This window comes from Staurois parvus, unplaced genomic scaffold (assembly GCF_062004578.1).
Source record: "Staurois parvus isolate SC_StPar_1 unplaced genomic scaffold, SC_StPar_1.0 ptg001133l, whole genome shotgun sequence".
Classification (NCBI taxonomy): domain Eukaryota; kingdom Metazoa; phylum Chordata; class Amphibia; order Anura; family Ranidae; genus Staurois; species Staurois parvus.
The window spans coordinates 3765865-3787650 of NW_028318929.1; the positions used below are offsets into that span (position 1 = coordinate 3765865).

At 42.2% G+C, this 21786-nt stretch overlaps 1 protein-coding gene across 2 annotated transcripts in view; it reads left to right on the plus strand.

Annotated features, from left to right (window-relative positions):
• Positions 1-21786, plus strand: part of APOM (apolipoprotein M) — a 49957-nt gene that overhangs the window by 21548 nt on the left and 6623 nt on the right. For both annotated transcript variants that reach the window (XM_089659141.1, XM_089659140.1), the window contains exon 5: positions 798-896. In XM_089659141.1, coding sequence (XP_089515267.1) covers positions 798-896 — 99 coding nt within the window. The remainder of the gene's footprint in view (positions 1-797; positions 897-21786) is intronic.

Sequence of the window (21786 nt, forward strand, 5' to 3'; positions counted from 1 at the left end):
ATTATATGGTTTTTGGTAAATCTAAAGCAAAAATCTCAATAAAATGATATAATGTATGGTCAGTCTAAGGCTGGCCATACATTATACAATTTTCTTGATAAATTGGACAGAAAATTGTAATACAATTGAATAGTGTATGGCCAGCCTTAGAGTGGAGTTGGGCTTTAATGGGACTGTATAGACAGAAGGTTTTTTACTTTAATGCATTCTCTAAGGCTGGCCATACCCTATACAATTTTCTGTTCAATTTCTGTCCAATTTCCTTTAGATTTACTTTCAACTCTGTAGTGTAAGGGCCTGCTTAATTAGATACAATTGAAAGTGTTGTTTAGGTTTGACCTCATATTATATGGTTTTTGGTAAATCTAAAGCAATGGTCACCAGGGCAAATAGAGAGTGGACTGATCTAATGGGGACAAAGAGAGAAAAAACCCCCCTGAGTTTCTAACCTCTCACTGCTCTTTCCAAAACATAAAAAAGTTTTGACTTTAGATACGCTTTTATATCTTTTTGGGCTAGTGTTCCTGAAAACGTAAAACAAAAATCCCCATTTCATCTCAATTTCCATCTAAATTTTTCGATACAGTGGAGGGTCAAGGGCATATATGAACCCATTCAAGGTGTCAACCAGTGGACTGAATATAAAAAAAAAAAAATCACAAAAAAAAGTACAAGTGAACACTGCTTATGTCTATTGGTGTCAACAGATTCTTTTTCTGAAACGAGTTTAACTTTCAGGTGGATAGAAGGTTTGCCCTTACTCACCAGCCACCTTGTCCATGTTCTTCCTTCCTCAGCTCGCACCCCGCAGTTAGAAGACAGCTGTATGGATGAGTTCAAGCACAAATCTGATTGTGAAGGCTACAAAGATATTCTGTTGATTCCTCAGACTCTAGGTAAGGGTTCCACCAATGATTATGCATCATAAGCCATCAATGAGGGTCAATTTGATGATGAGAAATTGTAAGAGTAAATCTGGTGTATCTGGTGACATGAAAAGTGACGTCAAGATGTTTCCAGGTAGATGTGGGCATATATCTGTACATATACAGGCAGCTTCTCTGGTTAGCAAGGCATTATGGTACTTGTAATCAAAGACATACCTAAGACTTTTGGCCACAATGTTTGTATTGACGACCTCTTGCATAAGTTGTTCAACCGCACCTCATTTTTTATCACACCCCACCCTATGTAGTATTATAAAATGAACATTGGGTGTGTGTCAGTTTATGATGTTAGATTTTCACCCCAGTGAGCAGTCTTGATCCAACTTGCACTCTGCTGCACTGACTTACCTCTGGCACCCAACCTTTGTTCTCAGGTGTGTTTTTCCACAATGTGCCTTGTGGGCAGTGGCGTCACGAGGCAGGTGCGGAGGGTTCGGTCAGCACTGGGTGACACCGACCGCAAGGGGTGACACCAGACCCGCTCCACAAAAAGGTAAGTTGTAAAGCAAGCCGACGATCCCCGTAGGATGGATCCGATCCATCCTGCGGGGATCGTCGGCTTTCTTTACAACTTACCTTTTCTTGGAGCGGGTCCCGTGTCACGTCATATAGGTTGCATGCCGACGAAGATCGTCGGCATGCAAACTATACGAGGTGACAACGGACCCGCTCCAAGAAAAGGTATGTTGTAAAGAAAGCCGACGATCCCCGCAGGATGCATCTGATCTGCGGATTGAGCATAAAGGATCAGAGTCCAATCCATTATGCTCAATCCGCAGATCAGAACCATTCTGCGGGGATCATCGGAGGGGATGTCACCAAGTGTTACCGTACCTGTGTATATGGAACCCTGGCTAGATGAGTAGCACCAAGAAAAAAAGGCTGAGTTCACTTGGGTCAAATACCAATGCAGACAAGGGGCCCCAGTAGTTTAAAATACACTGTGCAATTAAAAAAAAAATTGTTTAATGCAAAAAGCCAAGGAGCAGGGCCCTCCTTTCCCTCTTGTATTGAACTGTATTGTTGCTGTATTGTCTCCCAGCCCTCCAGGCTGTCTCCTAGGACAAGGGTAAAAGGTCAAACACAATGCGGTTCTTTGAAAGCTTGCTACATGTGGCAGTCTCTCTGCTTGTGAACCCCTTGGTGTCGGGGATCGCCGCGCCGCTGGGCTCGGCGCAGGCGCAGTGCACCGCCCTGTGCAGGGACGCAGGCGCCGGGACCTGGCCGACCGCGGCAACCAAGTTCGCGCATGCGCAGTAAAGACCGCGGACGCGCACCTGGCACCAATGACAGCGCAGGGCGGGATATTTAAACAGCCCTGAGCTGTCATTCAGTGCCTTCTGGTCTCTTTGAATCCTGTGTACCTGTGAACCTGTGAAAGTGAGTTATTTCCCTTACACTTGGTGTGCTAATGTACTCATGCTTTCCTCCTTGCTCCCACTGCTCTCATGCCTTGATTCTGCTCATACCATGATGCTAAATAGATCCTCCTGAGCCAGCTCAAGCCCAGCCTGGAGGTCAGCCCCCTAGACCTAGGGGACCCCTCCCAGGGCACCAAGAGCAACTACAGCACTCCATCTTCCACCTGACTCTCCCATATTTATGGGTTTGACTCGCTGCTCTACCAGGGCCTCCAAACCTGGGATTGGTTAGACACCCATAAACATGCAGATTTAGGTCTCCACTGCTTCCGCCCACTGGCTTTTGGAAGCCTGTATAGTCCGTCAGAACCAAGTGGAGGTGATAGAGTCACAATCTGTTAAGTCATCCAGCCTGAACTGCAGTAACCCAACTTGTCAACTCACACAGGTACCATGAGTCATACACAATAAATTTACCTACACTAACCCTAGTAGCACACTAGAGGGTACTACACAAGTAACACGTTACCAAAAGTTAACATCCTTTAAAGAACAACTAAATAGTTGCCATTGTATCCTGGAAATAGGACAGGGTGCAGGAATGTAAACGTTGGGAGCATTTTGGCCAGGCTTCATGGGTGACCGAAAAGGCCTACAGGTATAGCATTTTCATTAAAGCTGAAGTTTAGGTATGAATTATTTTACATAGTTACATTGGTCCAGCTTGGACTAATGTAGTTATATGTTTCTCATATACATATTTCATATCTGATAAAAGAACTCAGCGAGCGCTCAAAATACAAACTCATAAAAGCAGCTGTGCACAGTAAAGGAAACCATAAACCTTTCAAGAGACATATATATACAATAAGTGCCGCGCTAAATATGATTCAGACAAATATATGGTAGCAATGTTCATAAATGGGTTAATAGTCCGCAATACAGGAGCTCAAGGTGATATACTATTCCCACAGTCGTAGCTTATGTAAGACTCGGTGAGGGACAGGGTATGTATAAAATGCGCACTCACCGGACGCGCATTGTATCAACAAAACGGAGGTCTACCAGGGGGTCCCTTTCATGATACGGATACAGTCAGCCAGGGATGGATGAACATCATCTGGATATATACTCTAAACCGGAGGTCCACTTTAAGGAAATGGGTGCAGCTTGCAGGCTCCTCCAAGACGCGTTTCGTAAATTAGTACCACACCCCTTAGTACTAGTGTACGAAACGCGTCTTGGAGGAGCCTGCAAGCTTTGACGTCACGCCGCCGGGTCTCGGAAATCCGGTGGCCCCATTTGATCACCAGCTGGTTAGTGCTCGTAGCAGCTTGTTGCTGCAATATTCACTACTGACTATATTGTATTTTGACGCAACATCTTGGCACATGTTTGGCGCACAGCATTTACATGTATAAGGATATTTATTTCTGCTGCTTTACAACATCCTTCATTAAATATTTCTGACAGTACTGCACTATGGGTATTTCCATCTGTTGCTCTGCATTGAGCATTTAATCCCCCAGAGCTCCCCCTGGTGACTATTCCACTGTACTGAAGAGGCTGCACCCGTGTCCTTAAAGTCGAGCTCCGGTTTGAGAGTATATATCCAGATGATGTTCATCCATCCCGGGCTGACTCTATCCGTATCCTGAAAGGGACCTCCTGGCAGACCTCCATTTTGTTGATACATTGCGCATTTCCTTTGCGCTTCCGGTGAGTGCGCATTTTATACATACCCTGCCCCTCACCGAGTCTTACATAAGCTACGACTGTGGGAATAGTATATCACCTTGAGCTCCTGTATTGCGGACTATTAACCCATTTATGGACATTGCTACTGTATATTTGTCTGGAATAAATTTAGCACTGCACTTATCGTATATATATATATATATATATATATATATATATAAAATATCTGAGCGATCCCTGTTGAAGCTGCAAATCACTGTAGTAGTCACCACTGCTGCAGTGATAGTAGAAGTCTTCTGGATCCAATGTCGAGCAGCTGTTCTTCAGTATAGTAACCACATAGGTTCGATCGTTCAGCATTGCCACCATTCAGAGAACACTTTGTACTATTTTCCAGTGAATACATGCATTTTATGATTGGACAAAGTGAACAGGATGCTGATGTCAAGGTCTCAACCTCATCCAATCAGAGAATACCATGTATTCATTGAAAGGTGTTCTATGAATGGCTGCAGTGCCCCGTGAACCATCCCCGGTGGGCAGATGATCGGCACAGCACCCTGAAGACTGCTGCTATCACTGTAGTATGAGCAACTATTAAAGTGATTTGCAGATTCCACAGAGTATGCCCAAGAAGGGGATATGTATCATTTTATTGATCTTAGCTGGACCAATATACAGTAACTATGTAATTAAATTCATACCTAAAGCTCAGCTTCAAACAATAATTTTACAAACAGCATGGTGTATTTTTAGCTACTGGGGTCCCTTGTTTGCATGGGCCAGTATATGTACAAGGTGAACTTAGCCTTAACATCTAACATAACTTTAGGGATAGAATGATTCTGAGAGGAGTCACAAGACCCTCTAGGTAAAAAAAACCTTGAAACATTTCTTTCTTTAGTTTGCTGTCTTGTGCAAAAGAAAAGGAGTGCAGACTTGGGCTCCCTTCAGTAGTACATTGTAGCAGTAGTTTTAATCTAAAATAAATACATGAGATTGAAAAATAAGTAGAAGCAAGCACAAAAGCTGTCAATGTTTAAGTATGTTATTTTACAGTGATCCTATGTCATGCTAGTCCAGTAATTCCAGGAATGATGATCAGTCATGATCTGAGTTCAGAAAAGTCTCACCCAACAGAACCAGCCTGGCCAGGGCTGATACTTTGATAGCCACCATCTCTCTAGTATACCGCCCCAGCAACCAATGTTTAAGAGAGCTTACATGATGAAAGTGGAAGCAAAGGTTAACTATATGTTTTGTTAAAATGTTGCCTCCCCCTCCGTCTGCTCTGGTGTGGTCACATGACTGAGAAGCAGAATATCTAAGTGACCAATATAAAGATGTATCCAATGTCACTAAATCGCGCCAGATGGAAAATAATATTAATAAATAAAAATATTATTTAAATCTGATAAAACAAAAAAAGGAGAAATTAATAAAAATGAAAGTGAAAAACCCTTGCTGCCACTATGTGATACTTCAGAATAGATAAATATATATAATTCACAACAAACTGGTGAATCAAAGCGGCGCATACACTCCACAGTGTCAGAACTAAAAAAATTATTAATATTAATAACTCTCCTATTATCACCGATCCATTGTATACCCTCAGAAAATATATATCATATATATTATCATACACCAGTGACCAAACAAAACAAAATTGTGCTGAAATTATAGTGAACTACAACCAATACTGTGATATCACAAATTAAAGTCCCGTGATAAAAAATAATAGTCCAGTGATAAAAGATAGAAAAAATGATAATAGAGTCCAGTGATGAAAAAACTCGTGATGAAACCATATGGTATTATCAACCATGTACAGTACCCGCAGTGCGCCCCCATTCGGGTGTGCACTCACCAAATCTGCCTTTATTAAAGAGTAAAGAAGGCTTCCGCTGGTATAAACAGGAGGTTCCTCCCAAAACAGCCCACTCAATGATCAAATGCCAGGATAATTTGATTCTCCATTCCATTAATACGCCATACTCCACCATATCATGAAAAGAGAAGAACAAAAAACCCACTCCAATGGTATATTACCCAAGATAAATTGATGCATGAACATGCAAATCAGGGCATCATTTGTTAGACATGCATTTCTTTTGATTTTTTGTTGCTATTCTGTCTCTCAGTGTTACAATACACCTACCATTTGATTTTTAGACTGATCATTTCTTTGTGAGTGGGCAAACATTCAAAATCAGCAGAGGATCAAATACTTATTTCCTTCACTGTACATACATACTAACGTAAATGCACGTTGGCGCACAAACACGTGAAAACGTTGCTTGCGATACACATATTACATATCGCCGCACATGCTGAAGTGAGAAAAATAATTCTAGCACATCGCTTTCTCTGTAACCCTAAACTGATGACCTATAAGGGGCTTTTGAAGTGTCACCTATAGAAAATATAGGGTGCTGAAGTTTGTGGCCATTTCATAGGTGCACACAAATTTAAGCTTTGGCATGTTGGGTATCTATTTACTTAGTGAAATCTCTGCTTTTATATTTTACCAAACATTTGGGTAATTTATAGCATTTGGTTGCCCTAAAATTCACTTTAGTGTGTTTTTTACAGAAATGTTGCGTTTCCTACACGTTTGCAGTAATATCTTGTGACATAACAAATTAGAACTACCACTCTTTAATTCTCTAGGGTGTCTGCTTTCAGAAAATATATAATGTTTTGGGGGTTTTGTGTAATCTTCAAGCCTAAAATGATTTTTTTAAGCATAAGTGCAAAAAAAAAAAAAAAAAAAAGCAAAAATGGCTCTGGCAGCGAAAGGGTTAAACAAGCTATGCAGCATAGGTAGGAGGGAAAACCAACAATATTAACAACAGGTGTATTTAGCCATTATTTCCATTTCCACTTCCTTACGTTTTAAGTGCGTGGTCCACACTGTTGCGATGCTGGAAACCGCATGTGATTGGGGCAGGAATCATACCGCATACCTGTTCAAATCACATGGGATTCTTTGCAGTGCAATTTGAGTCATTTATTTTGTATGGCTTGATTTGCACCACATCTGCAGAAAAGGGGCATGCATCTTTTTTTTTTTTCACACTGGAATCGGAATGCATGGGTGCTCACATGATTCATTCAATTGCACTACGTTTTTTTGGGGTGTCGTTAAAGTTAAAGTGTTACTAAACATAGGACCCTGCATTCACTATATCTGGTCTCCCCGGACCCTGCATTCACTATATCTGGTCTCCCAGGACCCTGCATTCACTATATCTGGTCTCCCCGAACCCTGCATTCACTATATCTGGTCTCCCAGGACCCTGCATTCACTATATCTGGTCTCCCTGGACCCCGCATTCACTATACCTGGTCTCCCCGGACCATGCATTCACTATATCTGGTCTCCCCGGACCCCGCATTCACTATATTTGGTCTCCCCGGACCCTGCATTCACTATATCTGGTCTCCCAGGACCCTGCATTTACTATATCTGGTCTCCCCGGACCCCGCATTCACTATATCTGGTCTCCCCGGACCCTGCATTCACTATATCTGGTCTCTCTGGACCCTACATTCACTATATCCGGTCTCCCCGGACCCTGCATTCACTAAATCTGGTCTCTCTGAACCCTGCATTCACTATATCCGGTCTCCCCAGACCCTGCATTCATTATATCTGGTCTCCCACAGTACACACAACATGGAAGTGCAATTATTTTAGTAAATATAAACTGCTAAATACCTTTTCTCATCAGCAGTATATAGGAGTCTTGTAACTGCTATCAGTGTCCAGCTGAGCACTGGTTAAAACTGTTAGAACAGTCTTGTGACTTCAGCAGAGCATTGGTTAAAACTTGTAAGAGGAGATTTCATTCTCCCCTGATTGTCCTATGAGGCTGTAGAACCCCTAATCTCTGTCTGGAGAGTTCTGATTGGCCCTGTATTGAACACATGCATCCTTCCAAGAAAAAAAAAAGACTAGTAATACACACCAAATTGAGCATGTGCAGAGTGACTATGGGTTCAGTCTGTCTTATCTGCGTGGACATTTGAACAAGAGGAGGGGAAGAGAAGACAGGATCAAACAACCTTTTTACACAATGCAGAAGATTACCCCTTAGGTTCCACAGTGAGTATAACAAGCACGCTGTACTGCATATACAGACTGATTTTACTGTTGTGGGTTTGGTAACACTTTAACTTAACACCCGCAGCAGTTCCCATGAACAAAGTGCGATTGTGATGCGGTGTGGGAAACTCACAGAATTTGCTGTGAATCCCGCACCTCATCAGTGTGAACCGGCACTCAATGTTTTATTTATGTTTTGGTAGCGATCTTGAGCTCTCACACTTGTTTGAACTGATCACAAGACATAAAGTCATCCAGGAGTAAATATTTATCATTATTTTTTATCTTTAAAGAAGCGCCCTCAGGGTAGTGCCGACAGCAGCAATAGGACTGCGAATCCCTCTTGAATCCTGGTGAACGCAAATGGATTAGCTCATCTCCAGCCATGTGCTTCCTAATGATGGGCTGAAATATTCTGTATAAACATTTGCATTCACCACAATAAGTAATGGCTCTTAAAATAGTTTCCAGCAGCACGTGAATAGGCTATTGAGAAAAACTCTGAACTCATCTGGTGTGTCTGTTCTGTGTCACTAGCAGAAAGGAAGGAGACAGAAACATTTCTTCTGTGTTAGTGACGCCACCGTATTGCAATCTCATGGAAACTAGACACGCAAAATAACATGAAATTGCAGCCCCGATTCAGTTAAGTGCAGCAGACCAAAAACTTTGTTAAATGGCAAAAAACAAAGCAAGTATTCCGCCAACTATTCTTCTCTACATTTTCATGCAGGCCAAGCTGAAAAAAAAAAAAAACAAGAGCTCCTTTATGTTAGAGTTGTGTTGGAGTGGGTTACTGCATTTGCATTGTCATGCATTGCTGTAGCCTCCCTAGTGGTCTGATTATGTCAGTATTTCTGTGCTCAAAGCGGTACATTTTTTTGCATGGAAATATGTATTTTTTTTATTGTAGGCCTGTAATTCTTAGGAATAACTCACTGAAATCTGTCCGAACAAGAGTCTAGTAAACATCCCGGGTATGTTACAATTTTAAACACGAAATCATAAATTATAATTTAATAAATAATCATAAAAAATAATAATATAATAATAATGCATTTAATTCAATAATATAATCAAACCAAAAACACTGAAATTTGAAATATAGCGCCAAGTTCGCACATCGCTGAGCAAAATCGCAAAATCGTTTTCAGTGTCTGATGAGGAATTTCCCCACGAATCGTTATCACTCAATTCTGCAAATAGTTCTGATTTACTATCGCTGTTCTCTAGCTGGTCTAAAACCGATTTTGACCTAAAGGGACGCTTTTTGGACTCCATGGACTTTTCTCAGTTTTCAGGCAGAAAGAACAGTAAAAATGCAGGCAGGGCACAGGACAAAGCACTCGGGACAAAATGTATGTGAAATGGTTTGATACAGTAATGTTTTACTATGTGATTTTAGTGTATTTAATGAATGTCACTTTTTCACATTTTTAAATTTCCCGCCGTTCCGTCCCCCCGTATGTCCCGACGTCGCAGAGGACAGAACCCAGATGACAGATGCCGGCATCGGCCGGAGGACATTACAGGGGACACTGCAGGAGGGACATCGCGGGAGCGCAGGAAAAGGTAAGTGATCGAAGGATCCCGGAGAAGCGCCGCATGGTAAGCCCGAGTATAGCTCGGGGTTACCGCTTTTGGTACTGAAACTTTACCCCGAGCTACACTCGGGAATACTGCCAGGGAGGTTAAAGGATAAGTTCACCTTTGGGAAAATGTTACGTTCCACCCGTTTTTAGGGTGGAACATGTAACATGCTCCCATAGCCGAAACCGCGCCCCGCCACCCCCCCTCCCTCTGACAGATAGTACCCATACTATCTGTCAGATTTGAAAACAGCGCGGCAGTGTGGGTCTCCGCCCACACGGCCGTGTCATTCATTCACGGACTTACGTGAATGAATGCACTACAAGTCCCGACAGCCTTAGCAGCTGTAGTTTGGTAGTTTTCAATGAACTACCATGGCGCTCCACAGCTCATTGAAGCTTCCTGTCAGTATATCTGCTTGCTCATACATCCCGTACGGCGAGTAGATATTCTGACAGGTCTGCAGGAGGCCTGCATGGCATGAGCCATCTACTGATTGCTGGTGCAATGCCTTCCAGGCTCCTGTAGACAAATATAATTAAATGTAAATTTTTTTACCTACAAAAAAATTAGCATTTATTATTTTTGTCCAAAAGGTGAACTTATTTTTTAACCCCTTCAAGCCTAAGGGTAAAACAAATCTAAATGCTTAAGCACAATTTTGCAATGTTGACCTGTGTTAGTAAAACCGTCCATATCATCACAACTACTGTGAACATCCAGGTGGATTATACTGCGTTTCTTCAGGACAAATTGGGCTTTCATTTGGTGGTAAATGGTAATGGATATCTCCTGAATTTTTTTATTATCAAAGGAAAACTGGTCCAAAATAGTAAACAAAAATAATTTTTTTAAATTTAGCTGTGTGTTTCTTGTTACTTCCATAACCTACCACCAAAGAACAACCCAAAATAAATTCTCCAGCTCTTGACGATCGCAGCAATACCATATATGTGTATATTATTTGTTTTTTGTACCTGCAGAACAGCCCAGAAACAATAGTGCACATTTTGCTTTTCATTTTTTTTTTCTTACCTAAAACACACTGACTCTGACACCAATTTTTTTTAATCCTGACCTTTGACCCTGACCTTTTGACCTTTGACCCTGACTTTGACCCAAGCACTTACCCTAGCACTGACCTAGATCAAATCTTGATCTAGGTATTTTTTTCTTTATTTTTTATTTTATTTTTTAATATTTATTTATCTTTTTTTTATTTTTACAAACATTTTTTTCCCCTCTATGCCATTCATAGAGAGAAAAATAAAACAAGGGGGCCGGGCTGTACAGTGACTGATCACTGTGATAGCCAATCAGAGGCTATCACAGCGATCATGTGACTCGGAATCGGGAGTCCCGGGTCCCGATCGTCAGAACAGTGACACCGCGGTCTTTTTGTGCAGAAAGACAAGTATGCAAATATGCGGCCCCATGGAAAAAAGCCCAGTTCTGTGAGGCCGCATATTTGTGTTACGTCAGCGTCAAGGGGTTAAGGTAGCCTATTTATACCACATAGCCAAAATTGGAGAGAATTGGACAGCATTCCAAATGCATAGCATTGCCATTGCATTTAACCGCAATAGTTAAAGGAGATCTATGGTCACAGCATACTTTCATTTTATAATGCAAGCATTGTAATAGCAATACAAACAATAGTTATATTTGACAATATAAAGTTACTTGAAAAATCCCCTTTCATGTTGTGAGTGCTGGCCGAGTTTTCCTACAACTTTGTGGATTTCCTGCATGCTTCACAGCTTCTCCTCTATCTCTAAGGACTACATATCCCATGGTACCTTGCTTCCTGCAAGCAGTGATTCCTGTACTGACTCTGCCTCCTGAAACTCCTCCTCTCAGCATCTCTGCAGTTCAGAAGGCAGGCTCTGTGAAATGTGTAACACAGCAGCGCCTGCTCACAGAGCATAGCGAATATCTGTTACAGAATTCAAAAGGTGTAAATGTACAGGGATCTTCACAAAGTAGGCTTAATCTTTCAGATTAAGAGGAGTAGGCTAGAAATAATTGAAATACAATTTGGAAATTAATATATGATTTTATATTTTGACCATAGATGCACTGTAAATGAAATATGAATACAGCATATCCCTCTATAGCAGTGGTCTCCAAACTGAGGCCTAGGGACCAGATGTGGCCCTTTGTTTGCTTTTGTCTGGCCCCTGGAACACTATTATCCTGCACAATGCAGTATAATCCCCCCCCCCACTGACACCAACGAAAGGGCACAATTCCTTCCAATGACACCAACAATGGGGTCCAGTGACACCAATGATGGGGCACAATTCCTCCCAACGACACCAATGACGGGGCATTGTTTCTTCCCACTGATGTCAGGACCGTTTGTATTCCCAATGGCCACAGTCTGGCCCCCCTAAAGTCTGATGGACAGTAAACTGGTCCTTTGTTTAGAAAGTTTGGAGATCCCTGCTCTATAGTGTGTAATTGTCACAGTTAGGAGAACTAAATGTTATTTCTGTCTACTGCTTCATTCCTCTGGTATCAGCATGAGTCACTTCTGACAGGTTTTCCTGACACCAAGAGAAAAATGGTAATGTGGAGGAACCTCTAGCAGAGTGACAGCCTCAGCTCTGTTTCTGTGAGCTGTGTGAAGGAAGGTGTGTCCCTTCCCTCCAATCATCTCTCAGAGCTCTCCTCACTGAGCTCTGCAGAGTGTAACTTCAGCTCTCCGCTCCCATTTTTCTAAACTCTCAGACAAGCTTTATAAATTCTGCACTCTGAAGGGATGTAGAGAAGAGGAGCTGCAGATAAACAGCTACAACTTATGCAGGAGGATTTGTTGCATCTCTGTGTATCACCTGAGGCCAGTCACTTCACTAGGTATTTGTAAGGATTTGCAACCACTTTAACCCCCGGTTCACATATATGCCACCGTGCGGGCCGCGTTTTGCATGGGTAAGAGAGCCCATTCATTTGAATGGACTCCCGTGCCCGTGACACGCAGGAAAGAAGTCCCTGCACTTCTTTGAAAAACGCAGTTTGCACGGGAACCTCGGTTCCTAGTACGGTTACGTTTTCCAGTGCGGGCGGTGTGCCATTAGAATTTCTCTGTGCGGGTGGTGCGGCTGCACGGATTTTCGTGCGGATCTGCAGCGTCCCCACCCACATGTGTCACAGGGTTAGCGTCCATGGGCCCTAGTTAACATGAATTGGAGAAAACTGTTGGAGCCATGTCAGAAAAGCGATTATTCCACTGGTGACACAACCAATCTGGCCCAATCACCCAGTCAAGGGAACCACTCTCCCTAATGGTACCACTCCCTCACTGCCCAGCTTCCTATGGGGGCACACATGTGGGCACACTCCAAAGCCAGGCTGTGTGCATCCATAGACACATACAGCACGACTCGGGACCATAGAATGCATTAAGGTAAAAAACCTTTTGAGTTTAGAACTTTACATCTTTCTCCACCACAGGAGGTGAGATAAGATTTCCTAATGGAGATACCTATTCTAATGACAAATATCCAAGAAGAGATTTCCTCTCACTTTGAGGTGGGAAGTTTCCACTTTAAGCAGAAGTAAGGCCTGAAAACGAAAAAATTCTAGCAGGTAGGGTCTTCTGTAGATGATATTTGACTTTTTTATCTGTAGACTGACTGTGGAGCATATGCAGTCCAGTGTACAGAATTGGCATCTTACAGATGCCAGGAATGAAGCCAGATGGTGGGCTACTGGAACTTCAGCATGCATGGGAGTCACTTCATCAGTGCCTGCCCAGAGGGCGAAGCAAGAAGATTAGGTAGAGGAGAAGGTAACATAGCATTGGCGGGGGCAGGATGGATGTGGGGAGTTCAGACCTCATAGTTGGGAGGAGAGCACACCAAGAGGCAAATGTGTAATAATGTGTAAGTATCAGGGGCGGACTGACCATTCAAGCACTCAGGCACTTCCTGAGGGCCTGGGGTCAGTAGGGGGCCCCATGAAATGCCCCTGGTACCTTTTATAGGCTTTTTTGGGTGTGCTATGAGTGTGGGCAAGGACACAGAAGCCCCATGATCCCCTATTACCCGGGGGCCCTATGAGTTGTCAGTCCGCCCCTGGTAAGTATGTTTTCAAATCATGGAAAACGCTGGCCAACCCACCAGATTTACTGCTACAGGGTGGACCTTCTGTGCACAATCACGTATAGAAATCTGATTTTGCGCTCCTGCTGTGATTGGACACAGAAGAAGCCGATCAACAGGTGCTGGCCAATGGATGAGCGCTGGCACCCATTGATCGTTGAGGAGAGTGACAGAACACAGCTCTGTCTATATAAACAAGGCAGAGCTGTGTTCTGTCAGCAGCGATCTGTCACATTTTCTCTCCCTGCAAAGCAGGGAAAGAAAATCTAACAGGTTGCCTAATAAAAACAGCATATAGTAACACAAAAACACTGGTTAGACACACAGTTAACCCTTTGATCGCCCCAGATGTTTAACCCCTTCCCAGCCAGTGTGAATAATACAGTGACAGTGTATGTTGTTAGCACTGATCACTGTATTAGTGTCACTGGTTCCCACAAAGTAACAGTTAGTGTCAGACTGTCCGCCACAATATCACAGGCCTGCTATAGGTATAAAATAAAAAAAAAATCCAGTATATATACCACAGTATGTAGACAGTATAACTTTTGCGCAAACCAATTAATATACGCATATTGGGATTTTTTTAAACAAAAATATGCAGCAGAATACATTTTGGTCTAAATTTATGAAGAAATTAGATTTTTTAAATGTTTTTAATTGGATATGTTTTATAGCAGAAAGTAAAAAATATTGTTTTGGTTTTTTTTTAAATGTCTGTAATTTTTCGTTTATAGCACAAAAAATAAAAAACGCAGTGGTGATCAAATACCACCCAAAGAAACCTCTATTTGTTGGAAAGAAATTATCTAAAATTCATTTATGTACAGCGTTGCATGACCACGCAATTGTCAGTTAAAGCGCTGTATCACAAAAAATGGCTTGGTGAGGAAGGGGGGGGTAAATCCTCTGGAGGGCAAGTGGTTAATAATGAAAGTAAATATTCTCTTCTTCTAATATCCGGTGCAAAGGCGGCGCCTGATTCACAGCCACAACAGCTGCCAAGCGTCACCCTAGCTCCAGGGCTTTCCGAGAGTATTGGGTTGATTGCCTCAAAACACAGACGTGCTTAAGAAATCATTTTCTTCTCTGTGCCCAAGCTGACGAGAAGCGTGCCTGTGGCACCTGGCAGGTATTACTGCTGTGGCATCCCAATGCCCTTGTAGTTGCGCATGCTTAAAGGTGCGCCAACGAGGAAACCAATGCAAAACAGCGAAAACACAATCTGTGTGCTCTCAATGCCAGTGTCCCTTGGAGAACACAATCTTCCCCATATCAGATGTTTTTATATTTGGACATAGAGTCCCATGTAAACACGCGGGCAACAATACTTCTTGTTGTCTCCTCTTGTTACACATGCCTGCTCAGAGCCTGCTGGCAAGACATGAAACAAATGCTGTAGCCATGAGAATAAAACAATTATTGTCATCGCTTCCCACAGATAACAGCCGAGCCAAAGAATTCTCATGTAATCCAAAGGACAAATCAGTTTCCACTTCAAGACCAAGAATATGCATGCATCATACATACTGGGGGGTACAACTGGGAGAATCAATGGTGGAGAAGGATCTGGGGGTTCTGGTAGATCACAAGCTTAAGAATGGCATGCAATGCCAAGCTGCGGGTTCTAAAGCGAGCAAAATCCTCTCTTGTATTAGAAATGGTATAGGCTCCAGAGAGAGATATCATTTCCCCCGGTACAATCATTAGTAAGACCTCATCTGGAATATGCAGTTCAGTTTTGGGCACCAATTCACAAAAAGAACATTGGGGAACTGGAGAAAGTACAGAGAAGGGCAACTAAACTGATAAGAGGCATGGAGGAGATCAGCTATGAGGAAAGATTAGAGGAACTGAATTTATTCTCTCTTGAGAAGAGGAGATTAAGGGGGGATATGATCTCCATGTATAATACATAAGGGGGGATATGATCAACATGTATAATACATAAGGGGGGATATGATCACCATGTATAATACATAAGGGGGGATATGAGCTCCATGTATAATACAGAAGGGGGATATTATCTCCATGTATAATACATAAGGGGGGATATGATCACCATGTATAATACATAAGGAGGGATATGATCTCCATGTATAATACATAAGGGGGGATATGATCTCCATGTATAATACATAAGGGGGGATATGATCACCATGTATAATACATAAGGGGGGATATGATCTCCATGTATAATACATAAGGGGGATATGATCACCATGTATAATACATAAGGGGGGATATGATCACCATGTATAATACATAAGGGGGATATGATCACCATGTATAATACATAAGGGGGATATGATCTCCATGTATAATACATAAGGGGGGATATGATCACCATGTATAATACATAAGGGGGATATGATCACCATGTATAATACATAAGGGGGATATGATCACCATGTATAATACATAAGGGGGGATATGATCTCCATGTATAATACAGAAGGGGGATATGATCACCATGTATAAATACATAAGGGGGGATATGATCTCCATGTATAATACATAAGGGGGATATGATCGCCATGTATAATACATAAGGGGGGATATGATCTCCATGTATAATACATAAGGGGGGATATGATCTCCATGTATAATTCATAAGGGGGGATATGATCACCATGTATAATGCATAAGGGGGGATATGATCTCCATGTATAATACATAAGGGGGATGTGATCTCCATGTATAATACATAAGGGGGGATATGATCTCCATGTATAATACATAAGGGGGGATATGATCTCCATGTATAATACATAAGGGGGATATGATCTCCATGTATAATACATAAGGGGGGATATGATCTCCATGTATAATACATAAGGGGGATATGATCTCCATGTATAATACATAAGGGGGATATGATCTCCATGTATAATACATAAGGGGGATATGATCTCCATGTATAATACATAAGGGGGGATATGATCTCCATGTATAATACATAAGGGGGGGATATGATCTCCATGTATAATACATAAGGGGGGATATGATCTCCATGTATAATACATAAGGGGGGATATGATCTCCATGTATAATACATAAGGGGGGATATGATCTCCATGTATAAATACATCAGTGGTTCACCTTGAGGTCATCACAGAGGACAAGGGGGCACTCTTTACGTCTGGAGGAAAAGAAATTTAATCTCCAAACACGGAAAGGTTTCTTCACAGTAAGAGCTGTGAAAATGTGGAATAGACGCCCTCAAGAGTTGGTTCTGGCCAGCTCAGTGGATTGCTTTAAAATAGTCCTGGATTCTTTCCTAGATACACAGAATATAACTGGATACTAACATTTATAGGTAAAGATGATCCAGGGAATATCCGATTTGCCTCTCGGGGGTTCAGGAAGGAATTTTTTTCCCCTGCAGGAGCAAATTGGATCGTGCTTTGCTGGGGGTTTTTTTTTGCCTTCCTCTGGATCAACTGTGGGTATAGGATTATAACTTTTTTTTTTTTTTAATGGTTGAACTGGATGGACTTTTGTCTTTTTTCAGCCAGACTATGTAACTATGTATTTTCTGGCACATTTTGTTTACAAGTTTAAATCTGTGTATTTGCTAGAAAATTACTTATAACCCCAAAACATTATATATTTTTTTAGCAAAGACCCTAGAGAAGGAAGTGGCAATCATTGCAATATTTTATGTAACGTGGTATTTGCACAAACACAATTTCTGGGGAAAAAATACACTTTAATGAATAAAAAAAAACACAATATATACCCCATTTTTTCTGGAAAATATGAAAGGGGATATTATGGCGGGTAAATAGACACCTAGCATTTCCCGCTATAAAATTGTGCACGCTCAGGGAACAAACTATGGTACTTAGAAATCTCCGTAGGCAACACTTTAAAAATATTTACAGGGTATCTGTTTAGAGTTACAGGGGAGGCCTAGTGCTAGAATTATTGCTCTCGCTCTAACGTTTGTGGAGATACCTCACATGGGTGCTGCGAACACTGTTTACATATATGCATGCACAACTTACGGATCCATTCACTTCTGCGCACGAGCACGGAGGTATGGGGGCGCTTTAATTTTTTTCTTTCTTATTTATTTTATCTTTTATTTTTACATTGTCCCTTTTTTTATCATTTTTATTCCTATTACAAGTAATGTAAACATATATAGAAATAAGCATGACAGGTCCTCTTTAAGGAGAGATCGGGGGTCAAAAAGACCCCCAATCTCTCCTTTAACCATTAGCCGCCCGGCTTATAGCCGTTTGGCGGCGGCAAAAATGCTTCACCTTTCCAGGTGCACGCCATTTGGCGTGCTCCCGCACATGCGCAGTTCGCGCGGTTGCAGAGCCGCGCAGTGGCGCGATCTGTCACCGGCCGTGTACGTCGGACACGGACGATGACAGATCTGAGTACCGTCCCCGTTGCCGGTACCATGTGACCTGCTGTGACCAATTACAGCAGGTCACATGACAGTTGTATACAATGGATGGCTTCATTCATGCCATCCATTGTATACTAGTGCCTAGCTGTGAATGGTCACAGCAGGTCACATGCACATGTCATGTGATTAGCTGTGGCCAAATCACAGCTAAGCACAAAAAAAAAAAAAAAACTTGAATGAATCGATTTCATTCTGGTAAATGCTTGTTTATAGCAAAGTAATTCTTTGCTATAAGCAAATTGTGTAAAAAAAAAAAATACTGATCACTTACCCAAAGTAGTACAATGTTACTATGGTAACATTGTACTACTTTGGTCATAGTAAAATATGAAAAAAAAATCTTAAAAAAAAAAAAAGTAATAAAAAATTTAAAATAATAAAAAAATAAAAAAAAAATATATTTTTTTTTTCATACTGTCACCAGTCAGTGTCCCTGATCACCGCCATGCCAGTTATATGAAGACCCTGTACTGCACTGGTGACAGTATGTAAAAAAAAATAGTGAAAATAATTTTTTAATTTTCCGAAAAATTATGACAAAAAAAATACAACTTCAAAAAACGCACCATGCCTCTTATGAAATATGTCGGACTGTCTACTTTGCAAAAAGGGGTCATTTGGGGGATATCTGTACTGTTCTGACATTCTTGGACCTCAAGAAATTAGATTGGCCGTCAGTACTTCAGGATTGATCAATATTCAGATCTATACCATAGTTTGTGAACTCTATAACTTTCCTACAAACTAAATAATACATCCTAATTTGGGTTATTTTCACCAAAGACATGTAGCAGAATACATCTCGGCCTAAATTTATGAAGAACAATTATTTATTTGCAAACTTTTATAACAGAAACAAAGAAAAATGTGTTTTTTTTCAAAATTTTCGGTCTTTTTTTGTTAATTTAGCAAAAAATAAAAACCCCAGCGGTGATTAAATACCACCAAAAGAAAGCTCTAGTTGTGTGAAGAAAATGATAAAATTTTAGTTTTGGGTACAATGTTGTATGACCGCGCAATTGTCATTCAAATTGTGAGAGCGCTGAAACCTGAAAACTGGCCAGGGCAGGAAGGGGGAAAAGTGCCCGGTATGGAATTGGTTAAAAGCAAAAGATCGAAATAAAATTTTTTTTTTGATCTTTGCTTTAAAAATAAAAAAAGGTACTGGGGTTATGGCTGATATCTTCAGCCATAACCCTGGTAAACCACTTGAAACCCACAGCCTTTATATACATATTGTGGTCTTCAAGTGGTTAAAGGGAGTTTCTTTGATTCTTTACAGTTTTCTAGCTATAGGTAAGGCAGGAATGCATGCAAAATAGCGTGCGTTCCCACAATGCACAAAACGTGCTGCCTCTTTGAAGATACTTGGCAGTCCTATTAATTCGTAACAGCACCCCCATGCATCTTGCAAACACATGCGTGCTAAAACGCTTGGTGCCTCACTACAGTGTGTTTTGGTGTTTTTTTAAAATAGGGCAGGCTCCTTTTTTTTGTGCATTTCTGGTGCATAGGGCAGCCCATTGAAATAATTCAGAGAGCACTGCCCATGTGAGAAAGGCCTTATGGTGACACTGGGACCGGTGTGGTGGTGACTGGGGACACTGTGACTGGCTGTGCTAGTCTGGTGACATTGTACTGATGTGGCAGCAATTAAAGACAATGGCTGGGTGCACTGACATACAGTGATATCAGAGCAGCCATTCAGTGTCACTGGTACGGTGGCTGAAAGCAACAGTGAGTATAACAACCTGCCATGGCTGATAATCAAAGCATCACAGCCGTGGCATTTGTACACCCCTGGCAGCTGCCTCTGCAGCTAAAGGGGGTTGTGCAATGATGGAACTACCAGGGTCACAAAGGTCGCACTTGCAACCCTGGCGTTTCGCCATTGTGGTCGTGGCATTTGCACACCCCTGGCAGCTGCCTCTGCAGCTAAAGGGGGTTGTGCAGTGATGGAACTTCCAGGGTCACAAAGGTCGCACTTGCAACCCTGGCGTTTTGCCATTGTGGCTGTGGCATTTGTACACCCCTGGCAGCTGCCTCTGCAGCTAAAGGGGGTTGTGCAGTGATGGAACTATTAGGGTCGCAAAGGTCGCACTTACAACCCTGGCTTTTCGCCATTGTGGCCGTGGCATTTGTACACCCCTGGCAGCTGCCTCTGCAGCTAAAGGGGGTTGTGCAGTGATGGAACTACCAGGGTCGCAAAGGTTGCACTTGCAACCCTGGCGTTTCGCCATTGTGGCCGTGGCATTTGTACACCCCTGGCAGCTGCCTCTTCAGCTAAAGGGGGTTGTGCAGTGATGGAACTACCAGGGTCACAAAGGTTGCACTTGCAACCCTGGCGTTTCGCCATTGTGGCCATGGCATTTGTACACCCCTGGCAGCTGCCTCTGCAGCTAAAGGAGGTTGTGCAATGATGGAACTACCAGGGTCGCAAAGGTCGCACTTGCAACCCTGGCGTTTCGCCATTGTGGCCGTGGCATTTGTACACCCCTGGCAGCTGCCTCTGCAGCTAAAGGGGGTTGTGCAGTGATGGAACTACCAGGGTCACAAAGGTCGCACTTGAAACCCTGGAATTTCACCCCAGGACAGCAGGAAAGGGACTCTCTGCAGAACGTATGAATGGGTCTCGCTGTGGGACCGGCTCTGTTTACACTGCTGCGACCCTAAAGTGTGCAACTTGCTTGCGATTTGCTTGTGCTTGTTGCAATCTATGGCACTCAATGGGAGTAAAGGGTCCCAGAATCAGTAGGAAGGGCCCTGGGCTTAGAGGGAAAGGCCCTGAGACCGAAAGAAAGGTTTTTAGTAACACCTTTGGGGTAGTGGTTGGGGGGGGCAGTAAAAGCTCAACTCAACCGGTGGGTTTTACTACCCACCAAACGTCACGTGTGAGTCCTAATACTTACAATACTAACATGTTCACAAAGAAGAGACTGTACCAGTCTGGTCACAAATATGGGAGGTGGCATTGCTGACCTGTTTTTTGAAAGTACAAGCTTTGGGACTGTGATCTTTATATTGACTTTGCTTTTTACTCGGTCATTGACCTGGGACAAGCATGCAGCTATGTATGCACATGCATTTTCCAGGTCAGAGACTCACCAAATAGTGACAGAAGGAGAACGTTGACAGATATGGAGTTTCGTACAACAACAAGTTATGAATAGAATCTCCCATATTTCTGTTGTGAGGATTCTATTCTGATGAGGAGTATCTGCACCCACCATAACAGCCAATCAGAATCCAGTTTTCTTTGGTTTAGAACAGTCAAGAACAGTGAAGAACATACAGTATTCTGATTGCTTGCTAAGAAAAAACTTGCTTGTTACCTTTTTAAATCCGGGGGAAAGTCCTGCTTTGGAACACTTAAAGGGTTATTTCACAAAATAGGATACTATCTGCTGGATACTTCTCTATACAGATTCTTGTATTCTATCCAACTATAAATGGCCTCCTTGACAGCATTTAAATATGAACAGAGGGGTTTAGTCTGCCAAGTGAGATTAAACAATAGAGGGACAAGGGTTCGTCTGATGCTGGACAG